General features: G+C 43.2%; 3 protein-coding genes across 4 annotated transcripts; 1 reads left to right on the forward strand and 2 right to left on the reverse strand.

Annotated features, from left to right (window-relative positions):
- On the forward strand, positions 1-13,640 carry LOC144092418 (glucose-6-phosphate 1-dehydrogenase-like). 2 transcript variants are annotated; one of them, XR_013306050.1, is made up of 13 exons: positions 1-208; positions 5,909-5,946; positions 6,019-6,127; positions 6,770-6,987; positions 7,165-7,323; positions 8,457-8,582; positions 8,657-8,750; positions 8,854-9,040; positions 9,988-10,223; positions 10,287-10,363; positions 10,442-10,534; positions 10,611-11,971; positions 13,116-13,640. XR_013306050.1 is itself a non-coding variant. In XM_077625234.1 (12 exons), exons 1-12 carry the CDS (start codon positions 74-76, stop codon positions 10,696-10,698), a joined length of 1,560 nt encoding a protein of 519 aa, XP_077481360.1. In that variant the 5' UTR covers positions 1-73; the 3' UTR covers positions 10,699-12,451. The 2 variants fall into 2 exon arrangements, 1 of the variants encoding a protein (XP_077481360.1); XM_077625234.1 differs by lacking the exon at positions 13,116-13,640 and having other exon boundaries at positions 10,611-12,451.
- LOC144072165 (uncharacterized) lies at positions 1,989-4,209 on the reverse strand. Its single transcript, XM_077597552.1, has 4 exons — positions 4,075-4,209; positions 3,959-3,988; positions 3,186-3,628; positions 1,989-2,093 (listed from the first exon to the last, which is right to left on the reverse strand). The coding sequence occupies exons 1-4, from the start codon at positions 4,082-4,084 to the stop codon at positions 1,989-1,991; spliced, it is 588 nt and encodes a 195-aa protein (XP_077453678.1). The 5' UTR covers positions 4,085-4,209.
- LOC144092374 (ceramide kinase) lies at positions 12,152-19,849 on the reverse strand. The gene is made up of 13 exons (XM_077625103.1): positions 19,662-19,849; positions 17,452-17,547; positions 17,203-17,340; positions 16,996-17,124; positions 16,171-16,234; positions 15,951-16,096; positions 15,802-15,876; positions 15,581-15,733; positions 15,399-15,504; positions 14,332-14,435; positions 13,871-14,067; positions 13,144-13,415; positions 12,152-12,539 (listed from the first exon to the last, which is right to left on the reverse strand). The coding sequence occupies exons 1-13, from the start codon at positions 19,765-19,767 to the stop codon at positions 12,458-12,460; spliced, it is 1,668 nt and encodes a 555-aa protein (XP_077481229.1). The 5' UTR covers positions 19,768-19,849; the 3' UTR covers positions 12,152-12,457.
- Between the last annotated feature and the right edge of the window lie 548 nt (positions 19,850-20,397).

The raw sequence follows: 20,397 nt of genomic DNA on the forward strand, positions 1-20,397 counted from the left end.
AAGGGGGAGTTGGGGGGGCTTGTGCGTCTTTGCGTGTGTGTCATGTCTCCACGGTGGCAGTGAGTGGAAGCTGATGGAGGCGCAAAAGAAGGAGAAAAAGCAGACGGCGCCGTTAAGCCGCTCGGAGGTTTTCGGCCAGCTCAGGAAGGAACTCCATGGACAGCTACAGGGCGATCGGTCCAACATTTTCATCATCCTGGGAGCTTCGGTCAGTACTAAAACTCACTTGTCACCGACTCAAGTGTTCAGGCACTGTTTTTGCTTTTCCATTGAGAGCACAACAGTGCAGGAAAGGGGAAACTTTCTTCTGCCTTCTTTGGCTTTAGCATCAGCACATTTTAAAAGGGTCTCGTTAGTATGCGAGTCACATGCACTGTTGTGTTGGATATGCATTTGTTTGCAAATGGAATGGAATGCGTTCAAAGTTCAGAAAGTCTCTCTCTCTCTCTCTCTCTCTCTCTCTCTCTCTCTCTCTCTCTCTCTCTCTCTCTCTCTCTCTCTCTCTCTTTCTTTCTCTCTCCCTCTTTCCCTCTCTCTCTCGCTCTCTCTCTCTCTTCCTCTCAATTGACCTTTGAATACCTCATACATACATGCTCAACATTTCTTAGATATACTTCTTAACCCATGAATCATAGGCTTCTGTATAAATAAAACATGTAGTTCATATTTGGATGGGGATATTTGGAAAATGAATGAATGAAGGATCTGGAATGTCACTAATTCATGTCAATAGGCATTGGTGGTTAAATCGATTGACTGATTCCAATTGCCGTGATGGCGACGCCTGGAGGTAGGAAAAAACGGATTTATATAATAAAGATATATAGTGCGGCCTGGCCGCTGAGTGGCTAGCGCGTCGGCTTCACCGTTCTGGGGTCCTGGGTTAAAATCCAGGTCGGTATACCTGTGTGGAGTTTGTATGTTGTCCCGGGGCCTGCATGGGTTTCGTCCAGGTACTCCAATTTCCTCCCACACTCAAAAGACATGCATGGTAGGCTGGTTGGACACTAAATCAGACCTGGGCAATACAGTCCTCAAGGGCCACTGTGAGTGCAAGTTTTTGTTCCAACTGATCCAGCACAGACAGTTTAACAAGAGATTTCTGCTGAAACAAGAAGTACCTGACTGGAATCCACTGATTGCACTTCTAAAATATCACTCAAATTTCCTCTTATTGGTTGGAGCAAAATCCTGCACCCACTGTGGCCCTTTGAAGAATTAATTGCCCAGGTCTGCTCTAAATTGTCCCTAGGTTTGAGTGTAAGCGTGAATAGCTGTCTCATGCCCTGTGATTGGCTGGCCACAGATTGAGTGTCCCCCACCTCCTGCCCAAAAGTCAGCTGGGATAGGCTCCAGCACCCCCACAGCCCTTGAGGATAAAGCAGTTCAGAAAATATGACTATAATTGTACATACACAAAGATGCATGCAAATCCACAGGGGGTACTCTAACATACAGAGATTCAGGTCTATCCCTTTATTTTAGTGTTGTTTCCTGGGTTTGGAGGGTTACGGTTAAGAAAAAAAAAGTTCCACCCTTGAAAATTAAACCAGGGGATGTCTTCACAATACATTTTGTCCAGAATAAGTATATTTCAAAAGCCCTTGACAATGATTGCTCTGAAAACTTATTTTAAAGTCTTCAAAACAGTTACACCACGTGTCAAACCGATTCCGCCGAGAGCCGCAGTGGTTCCGATCCAGTGCCGACATTTTAACCAATCAGGTGTCTTCTAAAATAAGTTGCACCCGACTTTAATTAACTGATTACACTTGCAAAAGGTATCCTATTGTTGCGTTGGAATGAAAACCTGCACCCACTGCAGCCCTTTGAGGACCGGTTTGACACCCCCAAGTTACACTAATGACTGAAATTAAATCTTAAACTAGTTTGGGCTCCAAGTCAGTATTTTTACTTGTGTAGACATTTGAGGAAACTAATGTGGTAACAGGATACTTTATTGCCGCAAACAGAGACAATGGCAAACTTCAAACAAGGACTGTAAACACTTGGTTTTCAGAGTCAACATCCATGTTGTCATTCTGGTAGGGAGACATGTCGTAACTTGGAGTTAAAGTGTCGCTCAGCGGGACCTGGGTGGCGTTGTGGCCGTGGCCCCCGTCGCTCAGCGGGACCTGGGTGGCGTTGTGGCCGTGGCCCCCGTCGCTCAGCGGGACCTGGGTGGCGTTGTGGCCGTGGCCCCCGTCGCTCAGCGGGACCTGGGTGGCGTTGTGGCCGTGGCCCCCGTCGCTCAGCGGGACCTGGGTGGCGTTGTGGCCGTGGCCCCCGTCGCTCAGCGGGACCTGGGTGGCGTTGTGGCCGTGGCCCCCGTCGCTCAGCGGGACCTGGGTGGCGTTGTGGCCGTGGCCCCCGTCGCTCAGCGGGACCTGGGTGGCGTTGTGGCCGTGGCCCCCGTCGCTCAGCGGGACCTGGGTGGCGTTGTGGCCGTGGCCCCCGTCGCTCAGCGGGACCTGGGTGGCGTTGTGGCCGTGGCCCCCGTCGCTCAGCGGGACCTGGGTGGCGTTGTGGCCGTGGCCCCCGTCGCTCAGCGGGACCTGGGTGGCGTTGTGGCCGTGGCCCCCGTCGCTCAGCGGGACCTGGGTGGCGTTGTGGCCGTGGCCCCCGTCGCTCAGCGGGACCTGGGTGGCGTTGTGGCCGTGGCCCCCGTCGCTCAGCGGGACCTGGGTGGCGTTGTGGCCGTGGCCCCCGTCGCTCAGCGGGACCTGGGTGGCGTTGTGGCCGTGGCCCCCGTCGCTCAGCGGGACCTGGGTGGCGTTGTGGCCGTGGCCCCCGTCGCTCAGCGGGACCTGGGTGGCGTTGTGGCCGTGGCCCCCGTCGCTCAGCGGGACCTGGGTGGCGTTGTGGCCGTGGCCCCCGTCGCTCAGCGGGACCTGGGTGGCGTTGTGGCCGTGGCCCCCGTCGCTCAGCGGGACCTGGGTGGCGTTGTGGCCGTGGCCCCCGTCGCTCAGCGGGACCTGGGTGGCGTTGTGGCCGTGGCCCCCGTCGCTCAGCGGGACCTGGGTGGCGTTGTGGCCGTGGCCCCCGTCGCTCAGCGGGACCTGGGTGGCGTTGTGGCCGTGGCCCCCGTCGCTCAGCGGGACCTGGGTGGCGTTGTGGCCGTGGCCCCCGTCGCTCAGCGGGACCTGGGTGGCGTTGTGGCCGTGGCCCCCGTCGCTCAGCGGGACCTGGGTGGCGTTGTGGCCGTGGCCCCCGTCGCTCAGCGGGACCTGGGTGGCGTTGTGGCCGTGGCCCCCGTCGCTCAGCGGGACCTGGGTGGCGTTGTGGCCGTGGCCCCCGTCGCTCAGCGGGACCTGGGTGGCGTTGTGGCCGTGGCCCCCGTCGCTCAGCGGGACCTGGGTGGCGTTGTGGCCGTGGCCCCCGTCGCTCAGCGGGACCTGGGTGGCGTTGTGGCCGTGGCCCCCGTCGCTCAGCGGGACCTGGGTGGCGTTGTGGCCGTGGCCCCCGTCGCTCAGCGGGACCTGGGTGGCGTTGTGGCCGTGGCCCCCGTCGCTCAGCGGGACCTGGGTGGCGTTGTGGCCGTGGCCCCCAGCAATGTAGCTTATTTGATCCTTGCGCGAGTCAACATGGCTTGCATTGTCATTCAATTCCACGCTCGTCACTGGGTGGCCTTCACAAAAAAAATAATTAGTAAATTATTTCCAATCAATTTCTTGGGGTTTCAACCCCATGGATAAAAAAAAAAAAGTTGGACCCATAAGCCTCAAGGAAAGCTAGGTTTTAAAATTGACTAATGCTAAAATAACAGCAGAGACAAGCTTCGTTTGCCAATTCACTGCCACCCTCCTTACTTCAAATTGGATATATACATCCATCAGTCCCATTGGGTTAAACAAATCAAGCAAAGCCACCTGTAACAAGTCTCATCACAAACAAATGAGATCATCAAAAATGTTCTTAACTTGCACATTGATTTTCTCTAGCACATCATTGTAATCACCTTTTGTAGCACCAACAGAAACACAAAGGCCTGCAGAGAAACAAAGTCATACCAGCATTCAGCAAGACAACAACATAAAAACATTTTTAAGCCTGGGTCTCAATCCATTGTCTCACCTTTTCCCATCAAAACAGCATTTGCCAACACAAGTACAAGCCAAACCAAGGCCAAGATGTCACTGTTGCAGTGTGAGATGTGTCAGTAACAGTCTGTGAGGGAATTTAAAGCAAGAGAAAAGTGTGCACAAGTGGGAATAATTGGCTTCAATTAGCACTAACACACCTGCTACATTTCATTGAAAAAATGGCTAACCCCCATTTGAACAACAATGTTTGTTTTATTTATTTTCAATACTATTAACTTTGTTTGGAAAAGGTAGGATAATTACTAATATTGAAAGAATGTTTTGTAAATAACTGCCCTCAAATAATGCCTTCATCATCCACCCTGAATAAAAAAAACACTCATTATGCCAAAATTCAATGTACAATGTAATTTTATTATCCAGTATGAACAAGGCCACCCCATAGTGCAGAGGTGCTTCCTCCTGCCTTAGGTGTGGGCAGTCTGGGTTCAATTCCCATTTGGAGGTGGTGTGATTGTGACTATGATTGCTTGTCTGTTTCATTGTTCTCTCTGTTTGGCTGGCAAGCAATTTGGGCTGCCTATTCTTGCCCGGGATAGGCTCTGGCACCCCATGTGAGCCTTGCAAGTCTCAGTTGTGTGGAAGATCAATGAAAGTAAGAACAAAAAAAGATAACATTACAACACAAAATATATTTCTTTAAAAATATGAAAAAAATATATATTATTGGTCACCATAAGCAGAAACGTTTATTGACCTCATTAAAGTCGTTTGAGTGGATAGATAGAGATAGAGAGAAAGATACATAAATACATCTGTACATACACACAGGCATATTAAACAGAATGAATATGCCCTTACATACCTGTCAACCTCTGCAGATAACTGCCCTTATAAATGATTATGATTCCCCTTACAAACCCCCCAAAAACCTTACAAACACCGTACGAGTCGTACAGTGTTTGTAAGGTTTTTTGGGGGTTTGTAAGGGGAATCATAATCATTTATAAGGGCAGTTATCGGCAGAGGTTGACAGGTATGCATTGTCATTTGACAGCAAGTTGCAGAGTGACATTGGAGTGCCTCCCTATCAGCACAGAGAATACAATATAATATAATATTAATAAAATTAGAGAAAGATACATAAATACATCTATACATACACACAGGCATATTAAACAGAATGAATATGCCCTTTATTGTCATTTGACAGCAAGTTGCAGAGTGACATTGGAGTGTCTCCCTATCAGCACAGAGAATACAATATAATATAATATTAATAAAATTACAAATACAAAAATAATTTAATTTATTCATTCCTTCATTCATTTTCTGATCTGCTTACCCTCACAAGGGTTGTAGGGCCTGCTGGAACCTATCCAGCTCACTTTGGGCACGAGGTAGGGGACACCCTGAATTGGTGGCCAACCAATCGTAGAGCACGAGGAGACAGACAACCATTCCTGTTCACACTGAAATCTTGGGGCAATTTAAAATGTCCAACCACCCGACTATGCATGCTTTTGGAATGTGGGAGGAAACCGGAGTACCCGGAGAAAGCCCACGTAAGCCTGGGAAGATTATGCAAACTCCACACAGGACGACTGGCATGGGTTCGAATCCAGGACCCCAGAACTGTGAGACTTATGCACTAACCACTCATCCGCTGGCGAGCCTAATTTGTTTTAGTGAATTTTATTTTGTGTTTTAGCAATGGGGAAAACTGTGTTATTTTTTTATTGTTGTTATTTTTAATGGGTTTATTTCCATCTATTTTGATGCCATTTATTGACATTTCACTTTATGTTGGCTAGAGGAAGAACTGGTTTATATTTTTAAACTGTCCCATCCATCTGATCTTGTAGGGAGATCTTGCAAAGAAGAAGATCTACGCCACATTATGGTGAGTTTTCTCATACTAAAACCCTCTAAGTTAAGTTAGATTACATAGAATTGGGTGCGTTCTCTCGATTAGGTGGTTGTACCGAGATGGTCTTCTCCCAGAGGAAACCTACTTTGTGGGCTTTGCGCGCTCAAACTTGACAATGGAGGACATCAAGGCAGCATGCCTGCCTTACATGAAGGTAGCTCTTGTTTTTTACTTGTCTTTAGTAGATCTTTAAATGAATCAATTCAACAGTTTGTTTACATAACACATTAGTATGCTTTTAAACAATTGGGGGAAATCCAGATAATGTTTTAGGAAGCTTCTGATAGCTTTATTGACAACATTTGAGGTAAATAAAGGTACTTGTATTAGATGATGTATTTGAAGACTCAACGGAAACATACATATATTTGAATAACATTATGGGAACATAAGGAAAATTATTCTAAATATTAGGAAAAGAATATGAAAATTCCAGTCTGATGTATCCTTGGGTGCAATTCCCAGATGCTTGAATTATTTGCAAAGGCACACGTTTGCAGAAATGCCATGTAGTTTGACATGACTCAAATTAAATCCTCAGCCCAACATGATAATTCTTACATTTGGAGGAGAAATAGGGAAGATTGCAAACTCAAAAGCACAGTCCCAACCAAAGAAATGGGTGCGGCTGCATAATTCAGGGGGTTGTTTTGCTATTGGAGGAACTGGTGCGCATCACAAATAGATTCAATTTTAAAGGAAAGACTATTGTGTGTCCGACATCTTCCTCTCATTGTGTCTTCTAAGACCAGATCTTCTGATGTGCACCCTTAACCTCTGATTTCCTTGTCCCGAGGTGACGGATAATGAGGGTGAGCGCCTGTCCACCTTCTTCAGCAGGAATTCATATTTGAGCGGTTGCTACGACGATGCCAATTCATTCCAAAAGCTCAACACTCACGTGTCCTCTCTCCCCGGCGGAGCGGAGGCCAACCGGCTCTTCTACCTGGCTCTGCCTCCCACGGTTTACCGCGACGTCTGCACAAACATCGCCGGCCACTGCATGAACCCTAAGTCAGCACACAGTATAGTTACATAACCTGATTTTTGTGACACTTACCGTGATGGTGTAGCACCTTTTAGGGAAAGTTCAGCGTGATTGCCTTCCACTGGGCTTCTTTCTTATCATACAAATTCAATAAAATGGAAAGTATAGCCCGACCTTACGATAAGTATTCATGTCCCCTGCAGGGGTTGGAACAGACTCATCGTTGAGAAGCCTTTCGGACGCGACCTGGGCAGCTCCCAAGAACTGTCCGCGCATATGGCCTCACTTTTTTCCGAGGAACAGATCTACCGCATCGACCACTACCTGGGCAAAGAGATGGTCCAGAACCTCATGGTGCTCAGGTAACTTTTACTCAACACACATCAGCGTTTCAGAGTCAAAGAACATTTGAGCTTGAAAAAGCCTGAAAAATAAGCCTTCAATTCTCAGATCTTTCTCATGATTATAATTCATTTTTATGAGATAAACTATCAGGAGCTTGATTAGCTCAGCTTACTGGTCAGTGGTTAATTTAATTGATGCTTCCCAGAGTTGGCATAAGAAATCCAAATCGATACTAATATTAGCTTTTTCTTAGGATCTGTTAATGTAGACCAGGTGTGTCCAAGCTTTTTTCTCCAAGGGCCGCTTTCAGAAAAATCAAAGGATGAGAGGGCTAATTTGAAATACTTCCACTAAACAGAGGATCTTTGTATTTTTGTAAAGTTTGGTTCGCGCTCCGCCAGCCCTCCCCAGTCAAATTGGATTGGACATCTATCGCCCTCAATGGCTCTGAAACATGATCGCTCAAAGCCAACCTCCCCAATTCAAATGGATTTGATGTCAAGAACTGTTAATAGAAGCGAATGAATTAACCGCGACAAGCAACAAAATAATCCAAAATTACAAGGATATTGCACTATATATTTTCCACCACTGAAACAAATTTTCCTATGACCCTTGTGAGGATAAGCAGTACAGAAAATGAATGAATGAAATAAACTTTGTAGTACCAAGAGAAAATCTCCAACAACAGTAATAAAGTACAAGAAAATCAGAACCAAAATACATCAAAGACCTTACTATACATGGTCTACTTTTATTTTAAACAAAAAAAGGAAAAGGAAATTGCATGTTCTCCTCCGGTTTCATCCCACATCTCAAAATCACATGTGGTAGGCTGGTTGAACACTCTAAATTGTCCCTTAGTGTGAGTGTGAATGGTTGTTCGTTTGCTCGTGGCCTGCGATTGGCTGGCGATCAATTCAGGATGTCCCCATCGCCGCCATCTTGCCTATAGTGGGTTGAATTGTGCTCCAGCACCCTCGTGACCCTTGTGAAGATAAGCGGAAGGTAAAATTATTTTTTGTGGGGGTCAGAGCAAGTGGATTTTTTCAGAAACTATGTATAATATTTTATATGTGGATTATTTTATAATTGGATGGGTGGAATTTAAGTATTCATCAATTCAGGAAATGTCCTTCTCTTCTTCTAGGTTTGGCAATCGTATCTTCGGACCAATCTGGAACAGGAACAGCGTGTCCTGTGTGGTGCTCACCTTCAAGGAGCCATTTGGGACGTATGGTCGTGGAGGTTACTTTGATGATTTTGGGATCATTCGGTGAGCAAGATGGCCCTCCGCATGCCTCCGTGATAGGCATTTTTCTAGTTTGTTCTTTTTTCTTGTGAATGCAGAGACGTGATGCAAAACCATCTCCTTCAGATGCTTTGCTTGGCAGCCATGGAGAAGCCCGCTTCCACAGGGCCAGATGACGTGAGAAATGAGAAGGTAACAGCAAGGCTCTCTGTATGAGATTGTTTTCACAGTACACGTTTTGGTTTCATGTTTGAGCGATTCTCAATCCTTGATTTAAATTTGGCCTGTGCTCAAGGTGAAGGTATTGAAGTGCATCGCTCCCGTGGATACCTCCGAGGTGCTCCTCGGGCAGTATGTGGGGGACCCCAAGGGCGAGGGTCTCGCCAAATTGGGGTACCTGGATGACCCTACCGTCCCCGAGGGCTCCTGCACTCCCACCTTTGCCATGGCTGTGCTCTATGTGCACAATGAAAGATGGGACGGTAAAAGGTTTTCATTCCAGTCTTGAAGGCTATTTTATGTCCTTGTTGAACAATCCAGATGAAAATAACCATGTAAAGACTCATAAAGATGTTGTTTATGAGTACTTTTTTTGCTCTATGCCAAAATTTTAAGAAGAAAATAAGAGAAATTAACGCTCTAAATGATTTTTTTTCTCTCTGTCTAATGCCCAAACTTTATCTCAAATTAAACAAATACTCAACACAACTATACCATACCAAAAACCTTTTGACATAGTTTTACGGATTTTACACAATCAATGAATCAATCTTCCAAAAGAATAGCTAAAACAAAGTACATATTCCATTTTTCAAATTTGAATTCAATTGAATTGAATACCTTTATTGTCATGATACAAGTAGAATGAGATTTAAAGCTTCACCATGAAGTGCACGAATAATCAATAAATAAGTCACTAATAAAAAAGTAGTCAACATAAGTAGTCAACCTATATGTCCCACTTTTCTTCCTGCAATACAGATGTGCATATGATCAAAATACAAAATGTTTTTTTACAAAGTTACGCTGTTTCACGATACTATTTTTTGTCTCCCAATACAAATTTCCGCCTGGGTAGTATATCGGCCACTGCTGTATAGAAAACACGCACACTCGCTGCCACTGTCCCACTTCAAATAGATTCGAGTCTACTACTGAAAAACCCTTTTAAATTCACAACAGAAAAATATTTTAACGTCCATCATCATCTTAGGAAGAGCGACATGTGCTCCTTTTTTACGGAAGTGTGCGTAACTGGCAGCCCTTTTGGGTAGGGCTCAAAATCTCAAATTAGAGAGCATCAGCATGTTAGGATCATTAGGACCGCTAAGTGAATAGCTAGTAAACAGCTACCTTCAATTTCTAAGAAAAAGCTGATGGGGGGGGAATTGTTCAGTCTTTGAACGGTGTCTGTTTTATTCCTTTAAAGGTGTGCCTTTCATCCTACGTTGTGGTAAAGCTCTCAACGAGCGCAAGGCCGAGTTACGGCTCCAGTTCACTGATGTGCCCGGGGACATCTTCGCAAATGAATGTCAAAGGAACGAGCTGGTGGTTCGCGTTCAGCCGGACGAAGCCATCTATCTAAAGATGACCACCAAGAGGCCCGGAGGTCACTTCAGGCCAGAGGAAACGGAGCTGGATCTCACCTATAAGAGCAGATACAAGGTAACCAATCAATTCTCCCTGAAAAGCATTAGTAGACTAACATTGGACATGTCGTCCTGGCAGAACGTCAAGCTCCCGGACGCGTACGAGAGGCTCATACTGGATGTCTTCTGTGGCAATCAGATGCATTTCGTCCGCAGGTTGGCCTCGCTTGTTTTTCCCATTTGGTTGTTGCAAAGAAGGTTAGTCGTTGACCTTTGTATCCACATTTTGCTCAGCGATGAATTGCGGGAGGCTTGGAGAATTTTCACCCCGCTCCTCCACAAAATTGAAGAAAATAAGACCCGCCCTTTACCCTACAAATACGGAAGGTAATCGACAACAGCCTACTAAGGTAAAAATATCTAGTCTGTTTGTTGAGGAGCTTCTTCTAATTTTTGTGTTCAGTCGCGGACCAAAAGAAGCTGACGAGCTGCTGAGGACGGCTGGGTTCCGCTATGAGGGGAAATACAAATGGGTGCAACCTCACTTGTGAAACAATCACACGCACACACACGCACACACACACACACACACACACACACCAGGTTACTGCTGACAGGTTTAAAAAGAATAAAGTTTACTCAAAATGACACCCCTGCATTGGGTTTTATTGGCAGTCCAAGTGACAAGTTGGATGAATTGACAACTTTACGAGGAGCAAGTAAAAACGTTTGAAGTGGATATCGACCAAATAACATTTATGTGGATGCCTGTTAAATTGACAGATTTAAGAACATGATTTGAAGAACATGGCTTCTTTAACGGCGTTAATGGACATAGCAGGTTTTGGTTCACAAAATGTTTTGTGTGGTTTCCATTACAATATTTTTCATGGTTTCCCCTTTTTGACATCTTTATTTAATTATTGCTTGGCAAAGTAACATATTTAACTGGTAATTTGTTAGTGAGAGGTAAGTGATCCGCTCGGGGGTGATGCGATGTATCCATCACGGCAGAATGCCAACGAGTCTGAAATTATCACTTATTTGGGCCTTTTGCCGGGAAAGCGTACCTTATGGAGAAGCACTACCAATTTTGTCATACGCAGCTGGGTATGATGACAATTAGGCTGTTGTCGAGTCAATGATGATGACAAAGCCTATGTCCGATTATTATTATCAGTACAGAAAATGAATATATATACATATACATACACATACATACATACACACACATACACACATACATACATATGTACATACACATATGTTCATCTTCCATACCGCCCATCCTCAAAGGGTTGCGGGGGTTGCTGGAGCCTAACCCAGCTGTCTTTGGGCGAAAGGCAGACTACACCCTAGACTGGTCACCAGTCAGTCGTAGGGCACACAGAGATACAAACAATCATCCATCCGCATACCAATCATACCGCCACCAGCGGGAATTGAGTCCACGCCTGCCCGCACCAAAGTCAGGCGAGTGAACCACTACACCACGAGGCGACTATATACACACTTGCCACTTATAGTCCAGAAATTACACTATGTAATTATATTGGGTGTTAATTCTTCCCGATCTTTCCTGGTTCACGTTCACTATACTGGCCCTAACTAACTATTAACTCCTACCACTATTACTCATCAATAACAGCCTTTCTATTTCCATAACAGCTGACATCATCGCTGAATGTAATACACTGTTGATGTTTTTTCAAAGCACAAGAGGGAGGAACAAGTTCATCCACTTTGACGGATCATGTTTTCGTTGCCAGAAGCCACGGACTATAGTAAACTGTTGCCTCGACAAAGAGAATAACACCCTGAAAGGTATTTCCTGAACAACAACATGCATTTAATCTTTCTGGCAAACTGTATGCCCTGGCTTAACTGTTGACCAGTTTAACACATATACAGCTATTGAAGAGATTTTTTATATACTTAATGTCTAGACTGAATGCACAATTGTTGACGACGTTAAAAGTTGATTAGAAAATCAACGAGAAACAGTTCATTTTTATTCATTCGTTTATTCAGATTTTCAAATTATAAATAAGAAACAACTGTCATGTATTGTTATTGAGATAAATCTGCTCAATTAACGTGTAATAAGTACATAAGGGAATACCACTCAGCTCTGCTGTGAGTGGTCGGCAGTGTAACGCGAAAAAGGAAAAGGACTACTGTACAAAATAGATATTTGGACATAAAAATAAATAGTTTATTCAATTTGTTCCACTGGTTAAAAACAGCTTTTGGCAAAGCCCCTTCTTTTGAGTTGCTTCTTCTTTACCCCGTTTGGTTGGCCAAAATATTTCACAGTTGGCCATTTTCTGATTGAACGGCCGCTGTGTCTTCAATGCCTCTGGCGTAAAGTCTCACTAGCTGCCCGTGGATCCTAAAAAGACAAAAGAACACGTTTTTTTAAACAGGTTTTATTGTTATTAATCATGATTCACGCTTTAAGCACTGCCTCTAATAAAAAAAGATAAAGATTATCATTGAATTACGCTCAAAAAGCTTAATAAAAGATTTGTCATATTCATTATATTAAATATATATGTGATTTAACAGCTAAAATACACAATATTGATCATTTTCATCTTAATTATTTATTGACAATAGTAAAATAAATTATTGTATATGCATATGTACTTGATTGAATAGTATAACTTTTTACTACAATTGTAGAGAAATTTTACACAGTCAGTTTAATAAGTATTTGAACACCCTCCTATAGTGCATGTTCTCCCAAATATATACTTATATATATTACTAGGTGTACGTATTGAACTGAGTGTATCTTTATTACTGTATAAAAAGTATAAATACAATTAGTGATATAATTAAAAAGTTAAAAATTATCATGTGAACCTATTTTTAATAATAATTATTTTACTATCAGGAACAAAATGTGACATTTCACTGGACTTTTATCTTCTCGTTTCAAACCCTAAACATGGCCCTGGCGCAGAGCATTTGAGGGCATGATATCATCTCACCTGCACTGAATGTCAGTGAAGGGCAGAATCTCGCCGTCACAGTTCCACACGGACCTAGTTGGCGCTCTGCTGCAGCAGATTCCGCACGTGGCTCTTGAAAGTGGCGCACATTTGCTGCTAAGTTGCTGCAGGGATCCATCCCTGCTTAAATCCTCCACTTCTTCTGATGGACTCGGTTCTCGCACCACCTTGTATGTGTCGTCCTCTTCAATGGAGGAGACCGAAAAACGAATTGCCTTCACACGGTGGACCTCCACAAAAGGAAGATCGAACTAAAGCAAAAGGAGAAAAATCTATGACAGTCAAAAAATATGAACTTAAAACTGGATTGGACGTCTAATGCCGTCAGTGGCAGTGAAACATGATCCCTCATTGCCAGCCTTGGTAGTTTAAATATATTTGAGGTCTGTAACTGTCAATGAGATAACACATTGAATGTATAGTTTATTCACATAAAACCAAATACTGAAAGTCTATGCATTTTCCTGAATGGAATTCAAAATGTTCACATTAGTAAATTGAGAGAAATTGTTTGGGATACTAGCTCCATCTAGTGTTAAATCTGAGAAGTGCAACAGAATGTAAGCTGAATTTAAGCTTCTTATGCAGGCCTATAAAAAAAAAATCAGGCAACAGCCTGTGTTTGGACACCTTTTCTGTAGATCTTCTTTGCGACAGGTCTGAAAAGAGGGTATAAAATACTTTTTACACTATTAATCCACCGCACCTGGTCTTGCGAGCTGGTGTGCCTGTAGAGGTACTTGAGGAAGCCCAGAGGGTTGGAGTCCCACACCAGGATAAGGTCACCCGTCCCGTCAGCTAGGTGAGCAGACGGCGAGAGGCCAAGAGGACTTTTGGGGCACGAGCAGGACATGCAAGTGAGCGAGACGCAGCGGAACCTGCCCTCGACCTTCACCCATTCGCCTGAAAAAGTGAGAAGAATAATGACCAATCCTCTAATGGCAAATGTTTTAATAACCATCCTCCTCTATTTCCTGACTATTAAAGGGCCGGAAGCATAAGACGTCATGCTAAAAGTGATAGCAATAATTCAAATTTCCAAACGAGGTACACTTTGAATAAGATGTTGGAATTTGACCAGTATTCATAACGCAACGATTGTTTCCTCGCGATCCCATACACACAAAAAATATGATAGTGGTGACAGAGTCAATGTGTGTGTTTTACCTTCTGGTTCACTGCTAATGTTGCTGTGGTAAGAGCTACAAAGCGAGCTTGATTCTGAAGACTGGATGAAAAGTCTCTCCGTGCTGCTGGAACACACACCGCACCTAAACACAAGAAATACACAAAACCCTAGTGCAGTGTGTTACAGGAACATATAACAGCAATAAAAGAGAAATCATATATCCGTATTTAGCCTTCCTATCGTGCATGTCGTCAAATTTTCATGAAATGATGATTTCCTGTACTAAACTTCAAAGTGTTGACATTTCTAAATCAACGATGCCAAAGGATCAGCAGATTAATACTAATTCTCCAAAGGAAAAGTGTGATAAATTACCACACAATCCATACAGAATTATGTTGGGCAACATGATTTGGGGGTTGACATGGAGAGATAAGACTGAATATCTTATATATTTGGCCATATGCCAACATAAAATCGATGTTGCAACGATACCCTCGATTCGCCAAAACGTCGTAAACGCTTTTAGTTGGATGAAGCATATAATATGATCTCAAGTGTTGGAATTCCGTGATTGTTTCATCCCGTATTTTTGTTAACACAAGAGAACATTTATTGTATCTAATATATATATATATATATATATATATATATATATATTTTTTTTTTTTCCCAGCAACACGCTTATATATTTATTTATTTTTTAACTTAATTTTTACCTATTTATTTATGTCTAAAATGTCTTTTCCTGTGTCTGTATTCTCACCCTCTTGCTACTGTGACAGTGAAATTTCCAGAATACGGGATGAATAAAGTTATCTAATCTAATCTAATAGACCAAGGAAGTGAAGTGGGCTTCATCTCAGTCTCAGACAGAGAACATCAGAAACTGATTGAACGGGTAAAGGGTGTGTGCCAATTTTCTTAGCTAATTTCTACCTGTTTCAAGTGTATCAGCATTCATTTGCTGTACACATTCAACGTGTCTGACGTCACGTTCTAACATTTTCTCCATGATCAGATATCTACTACTTTGTGAAACTGTATTTCACACGAATTGCTGTCAATCTCCTACTCTTATTTCTTTCATTCCCTGATTGCTTACCCCGAAAGGCACCGCGTCTTGTCCCTCGGGCTGGAAATAAGCGGGTCTGCCGGCAGGAAGTGAACGACCCCCGCGTAGCTTCTGTTGCTCAGATACACCAACGTACCTGCGTGCACAAAACGGATCGTGCAGGGCAACTCACACCATTTCAACTACTATTTTTGTTTTAAATGTATGCATACCAGCGTAGTCGTATCTGAGCGGTCCCATCCAGCGTTTTTTCTCACTCTGCGCCAGCACGTCTCCGTAGAACCCGTAACCAAGCAGCGAGACGGAGTAGCGCACCAAAGTGTTAGCGTGATGCACCGAACAAACATCCAGAGGCTGAGAGTCTCCTGAAAATACAACAAGGTTACTCAATTAGTCACTATTGCCAACCCACCACATGTTCACAATCAATTACCGATGATGATGTGCAGTGCTGACGTGACTGGATCGCTCACTCCTACAGTGGCGTAGCAGATACAATCTGTGGAGCCTACAGGAAAAAATAAAAGAACTAAATGAAATGACCGTGCCAGTTAATGTCACTTTTTTGTGCTCGGCACAGACCTGCCGGAATGATGCCAATGTGAAGCGGACACGGTTGTAAGGCAACTGACGGATCGTTCTCGCACAGGCCCGCTTCTTGTTGCGTGCGACCAATCAGGCCGTGAAGCACCTCGCTGAACATGCCGTCGCCACCAACGCATACTACGCTGTTGGACGTGGAAAGACACGGACAAAAGCTAAACGAGGGGACACAAACGTGCACACGGATAGAAACACTGACCCGTTGTAGCCAGCGAGGTCTTTCTTGAGGAGGTGGTCTCTGGCTTGGTTGGCTCGCTCTGTTACTATTTGCGTGAAAAATAGAATGAATGTTAAAAACAGAACAAAAAATATTTGCCTGACATAAGGAAAACATTTTTCACTCAACTCAAATACAACATTTTATATTTATATTTTTGGCTGTGGAGACCCTGTTAAAATAAAAAATAAATAAAAAAATGTCTAGATCCTCTTCTTTCATCCCCGGCCTCTGGCCCGGAGCCAGCTGGGATAGGCGCCAGCAACCCCCTCGACCTTAATGAGGATAAAGTGGTTCAGAAAATGAATGAATGAAATCCAAAACTGACCTCACTCTTTCTATCCCATGAAGTTTTTGAAGTACTTAAAATATGCAAAACACGTGTCATAACATGCTTGTTTTAATTTTTTTTTTTTAAAGAAAGAAAAAAAATCTAATTGACGGCCCGGTGTGGTTAGCACATGGGCCTCACAGTTCTGGGGCCCAGGGTTCGATCCCATGTCCTTACTGTGTGGAGTTTGAATGTTCTCTCTGGGCTTGTGTGGGTTTTCTCCGGGTACTCCGGTTCAGAAATTGAATGAATGAATAATATTTGACATGTTTTGGATTCCTCACCTTAAGAAACAATATTTTAATTCAAAGAGGCCAATGCAATTTTATAAAACATGTTTGCACATGATTGAAAAATCCAGAAGGCTGCCAAAGGAAAGCAGTAAAAAAAAAAAGTCCCCCAAAAAGTTAAAAACAGCTGTCAGACCTAAAAGAAGAGAAGCGCTATACAATTAGACTATCTCCATGTTTTCTTACCGATAACATGGCAGCTGATACCGGCTAGCTCAAAGAGGGGAGAAGCCAGAGTGTCATAAATGTGCTTTCCTTTCTTCTTCCCTCCAAATGGATTAATAAATACCAATAATTTATTTGGGCGCGAAGGACCTGAAAGGATTGGTGTGGATATTAAATTTCATTTTCAAGCATATGCAAGATACCTGAAATGAAATAATGCATGCTTACAATGAGTTTTGAGAGCAGCTCTCAAATGCTTGGTCCACTGGTCTCTCAGAACTCGACTAGGACAGCTAAACTGAGTCTGACTCAGTCGCCATAGCAACCCACGGGAGCTGCCGCTTCGGACACGCTTTACGTAGAACACTGGAACACAAAGCGGGATAAAAAAAGCAAAGCTTTAGGTTTTCTATAATATGTAGCGGAAATTTGCGCCATGCAAACGGACATTAGTAAGTAGTTCTTGTGCTGACCCACCAGTGAAGTCTTTGTCCGAGTCCTCGACAGACTTGCGGGGCAGGACGTTGACTCTCCCCTCCTCCACGCCGACCACATCTGACACCAACACTGAAACTGAAAACCGAGCAAATCCAAACCTGAAACACGAATCAGTGATCTGCCTTTTTCCATTCAATGAAATCAATGTATACAACAAACATGACACCAATTTAATTTGATCCCAAAAACTTTTGCTTAAAATGGAACAGTGATAGTTAGTCGTAGTGGACAAAAGTCGACATTTTTGTGGGAAGTGGTCATACGGTAAATTCCCTCCACCTTGATGAAAGCCCCAGTTTCAGCTGAAGAAAAATAGCCCCAGAGCATGATACTGCCAACATCTTTGGTTTGTCATTCTCTTGGTGATGAGCAGTGTTGTGGTTGTGTAAACACAGCATGTTTAGGGCACCACGGGCACAGCCATACTTTTTTCACGCACGTTTCAGCGAGCATTTACAGCGTTTTAGAATTGTGTACTTAGCATATTTACACATATTCACAATTTGAATGGGTACTCGGCCGTTTGGTCGCCCAGAAGGTATTGATAATTACCATTTAAAATTGTTGCTCAAATTCCCTAAATACAAACTGAATTATTATTTAGTCATACTTAATGCCCTATTAATTATTAGGCTAAAGAAAAGCTCCAAATTTCCCGTACTTTTATTGTGTTTTGTTGGAGAACTTGTTAAGACCCTGACTGACGTCCCTTCCTAAGGGGACAACTCATGTACATACAAACTCTTATACACTCGCACGTCCGCTCAGTGAAACTGCTCAGGGCCATTGTTGGCTTTTATTGATGCGTAGACCGTGTTGTTTTACCTTGTTTTGTCGCCGGACTTTTGGTCGCCGGACGTTTGGTCGCCCGTTGTTTGGATCCGGGCGACCAAACGTCCGCAACCAAACGTCCGCAACCAAACGTCCGGCAACCAAACGGCCGGTCACGATTTGAATGATTACATTCCAGCGTCTTTGAAGGTAATAGACACCCCTCCCATTTCAGGTGGATAGGATGTCTTTTTCCGCAAAAGACAGCTAATGTGCTCATTTTCTTATTTCATACATCGGCCAGTCGATTTGGATGATACAGTAAAAACATTGGATACTTGGTTTGTAGTTCCAACCTGACACCACATTGAAGCCCCTGTCACGGTTGGGCTTGTTGATGCTGTTGAACCAGTTTTGCGTGTTTCCTGGTCGACCTCAAAGTTGTTACTGACAGCCCTAAGTCACTCTCAAAGCAACAATGATAACAATAAAATGAAGCCCAATCTTGGTGAAAAACTTCAAAATCCAAGGAAATCCTCTTATTCTTGTTTTTTAAACCTTGGAAATCGCTGACCAGCTGAACTGAACATTAAGCTTCTGCTTTTTTGTACATTGAGAAGCAGGTGTTTTAGATATAGGAGAATTTTTGTATCTTTTTAGACAACTGTTGCCTAAAACCTCTTTTTTGTTTTTGGATTGTGTGTTTTTGTTTTGTTGATTTTATCTTTTATAACTAAACACACCACTTTGACTTTGTGAGAAGTACTCCAGAAAAAGAAAAATGCCTCTTTTGCTTGGAATGGAGGAGTTACGTTAGGTTTTTCAAGTTGGATTATGTGCAAGTAATCATCAACATTTTTTTCTGCAAGCAATTGTTTACACCCACATTGGCAAGCACCTCACAGTTAAAAACAATATATATTCTGCTCACTTTTAAAATAATTGTAAAACATCCACAATTCCCTATTATACAACTCTAAATACCATCTGTGTATCCATGTTGCAAAAATACCAATTCTTTCAACAAAACTATCCCAAAAAAGTAAATGAGACAGTACATCCAAATTCTATTCTTTTAAATTACAAACTCATAATGGTTAGCGCCATCACAATGAGTTTCCAAGTTATAATTTTCAAGATTTGTTTTATTTGGATATCACCATCCCTTACTTGTTTCACACTTTTCGATTGACCAAATTTTAATAATTTCATTAATAGTTCTTTTCGGGTTTCTACACAACTTGCTTTGCCTATTTATGGATACTGATGAAATTGTTCATTCAAATATTTTTTTCTAAAGTATTTTTTAAAGCATCTTTGCTCCCTAGTTCTTTCAGTCACTGAACACGCGTGACTTGGACTTTTTCGGAACACGAGCGAGTATTATTGCCTGAGTTGGATGAGAAAGTTTGACATACTCGTTTGGTTGTCGTTGTTCTTCTTATCTAATCGGGTCCACTTGAAGTTCCAGCCTGTGAGGGTGGCTCGATGGCGCTTGTTTCCGAGCCATAAACTGGACTCCATCTGGACGCCAAATTCTGCCTCCCTGCTGAGTTTGCAACCTTCACTGACACCGACAAATACCGAACAGAAGTTATTGTTGTGATCATGGTTAGCCAATGAGCGACAGCGATGTTGGATTTTACTATTTACAGAAGAGCCGCCTACTTGTATATTGAACGCTGATTGGCCGATGATGGCGTATCATTTCAATGTTTAAAGGCAGGGGTGATGAGGAAATGTTTGGCCTCAAAGTGGTACATTTTTTTAAACCTTTTTAATTTGATTGTTTTGGTTTAATGTCCAATTTATGTTTAATAGGTTTTATGTATATTTGTTTTGATTGGACTGTTAGAAATATATTTTTCAGACTCAAAGAGTTTCTTCCCAACATGTATTTATTATATTTATTGATTCTTTGTTTGTTTGTTTGTTGTCATTATTTGTGCAATTCCCTAATTATTTATGTTGTTGACTACTTATATTGACTACATATTTATTCATTACTTATTTCTCATCTCATCTCATTTTCTGAACCGCTTTATCCTCATTAGGGTCGCGGGGGGTGCTGGAGCCTATCCCAGCTGTCTCTGGGCCAGAGGCGGTGGACACCCTGAATTGGTGGCCAGCCAATCGCAGGGCACGAGGAGACGG

This window comes from Stigmatopora argus, chromosome 1 (genome assembly GCF_051989625.1).
Source record: "Stigmatopora argus isolate UIUO_Sarg chromosome 1, RoL_Sarg_1.0, whole genome shotgun sequence".
Taxonomy (NCBI): domain Eukaryota; kingdom Metazoa; phylum Chordata; class Actinopteri; order Syngnathiformes; family Syngnathidae; genus Stigmatopora; species Stigmatopora argus.

Bases quoted from the DNA above. Each gene is read 5' to 3' on its own strand.
- LOC144092418 (XM_077625234.1), top strand. From the start codon at position 74: ATGGAGGCGCAAAAGAAGGAGAAAAAGCAGACGGCGCCGTTAAGCCGC. The intron at 6,988-7,164 runs GTCAGCACACAG...TGTCCCCTGCAG, and splicing joins GGCCACTGCATGAACCCTAA to GGGTTGGAACAGACTCATCG. The intron at 10,224-10,286 runs GTAACCAATCAA...TCGTCCTGGCAG, and splicing joins CCTATAAGAGCAGATACAAG to AACGTCAAGCTCCCGGACGC.
- LOC144072165 (XM_077597552.1), bottom strand. The intron at 3,629-3,958 runs GTGATTACAATG...TTTTTTGTGAAG, and splicing joins TTCTGTTGGTGCTACAAAAG to GCCACCCAGTGACGAGCGTG. The intron at 2,094-3,185 runs GTCCCGCTGAGC...AACGCCACCCAG, and splicing joins ACGGCCACAACGCCACCCAG to GTCCCGCTGAGCGACACTTT.
- LOC144092374 (XM_077625103.1), bottom strand. From the start codon at position 19,767: ATGGAGTCCAGTTTATGGCTCGGAAACAAGCGCCATCGAGCCACCCTC. The intron at 15,734-15,801 runs GTAATTGATTGT...TTGTATTTTCAG, and splicing joins AGCACTGCACATCATCATCG to GAGACTCTCAGCCTCTGGAT. The intron at 12,540-13,143 runs GTGAGATGATAT...TTGTCTTTTTAG, and splicing joins TTCACTGACATTCAGTGCAG to GATCCACGGGCAGCTAGTGA.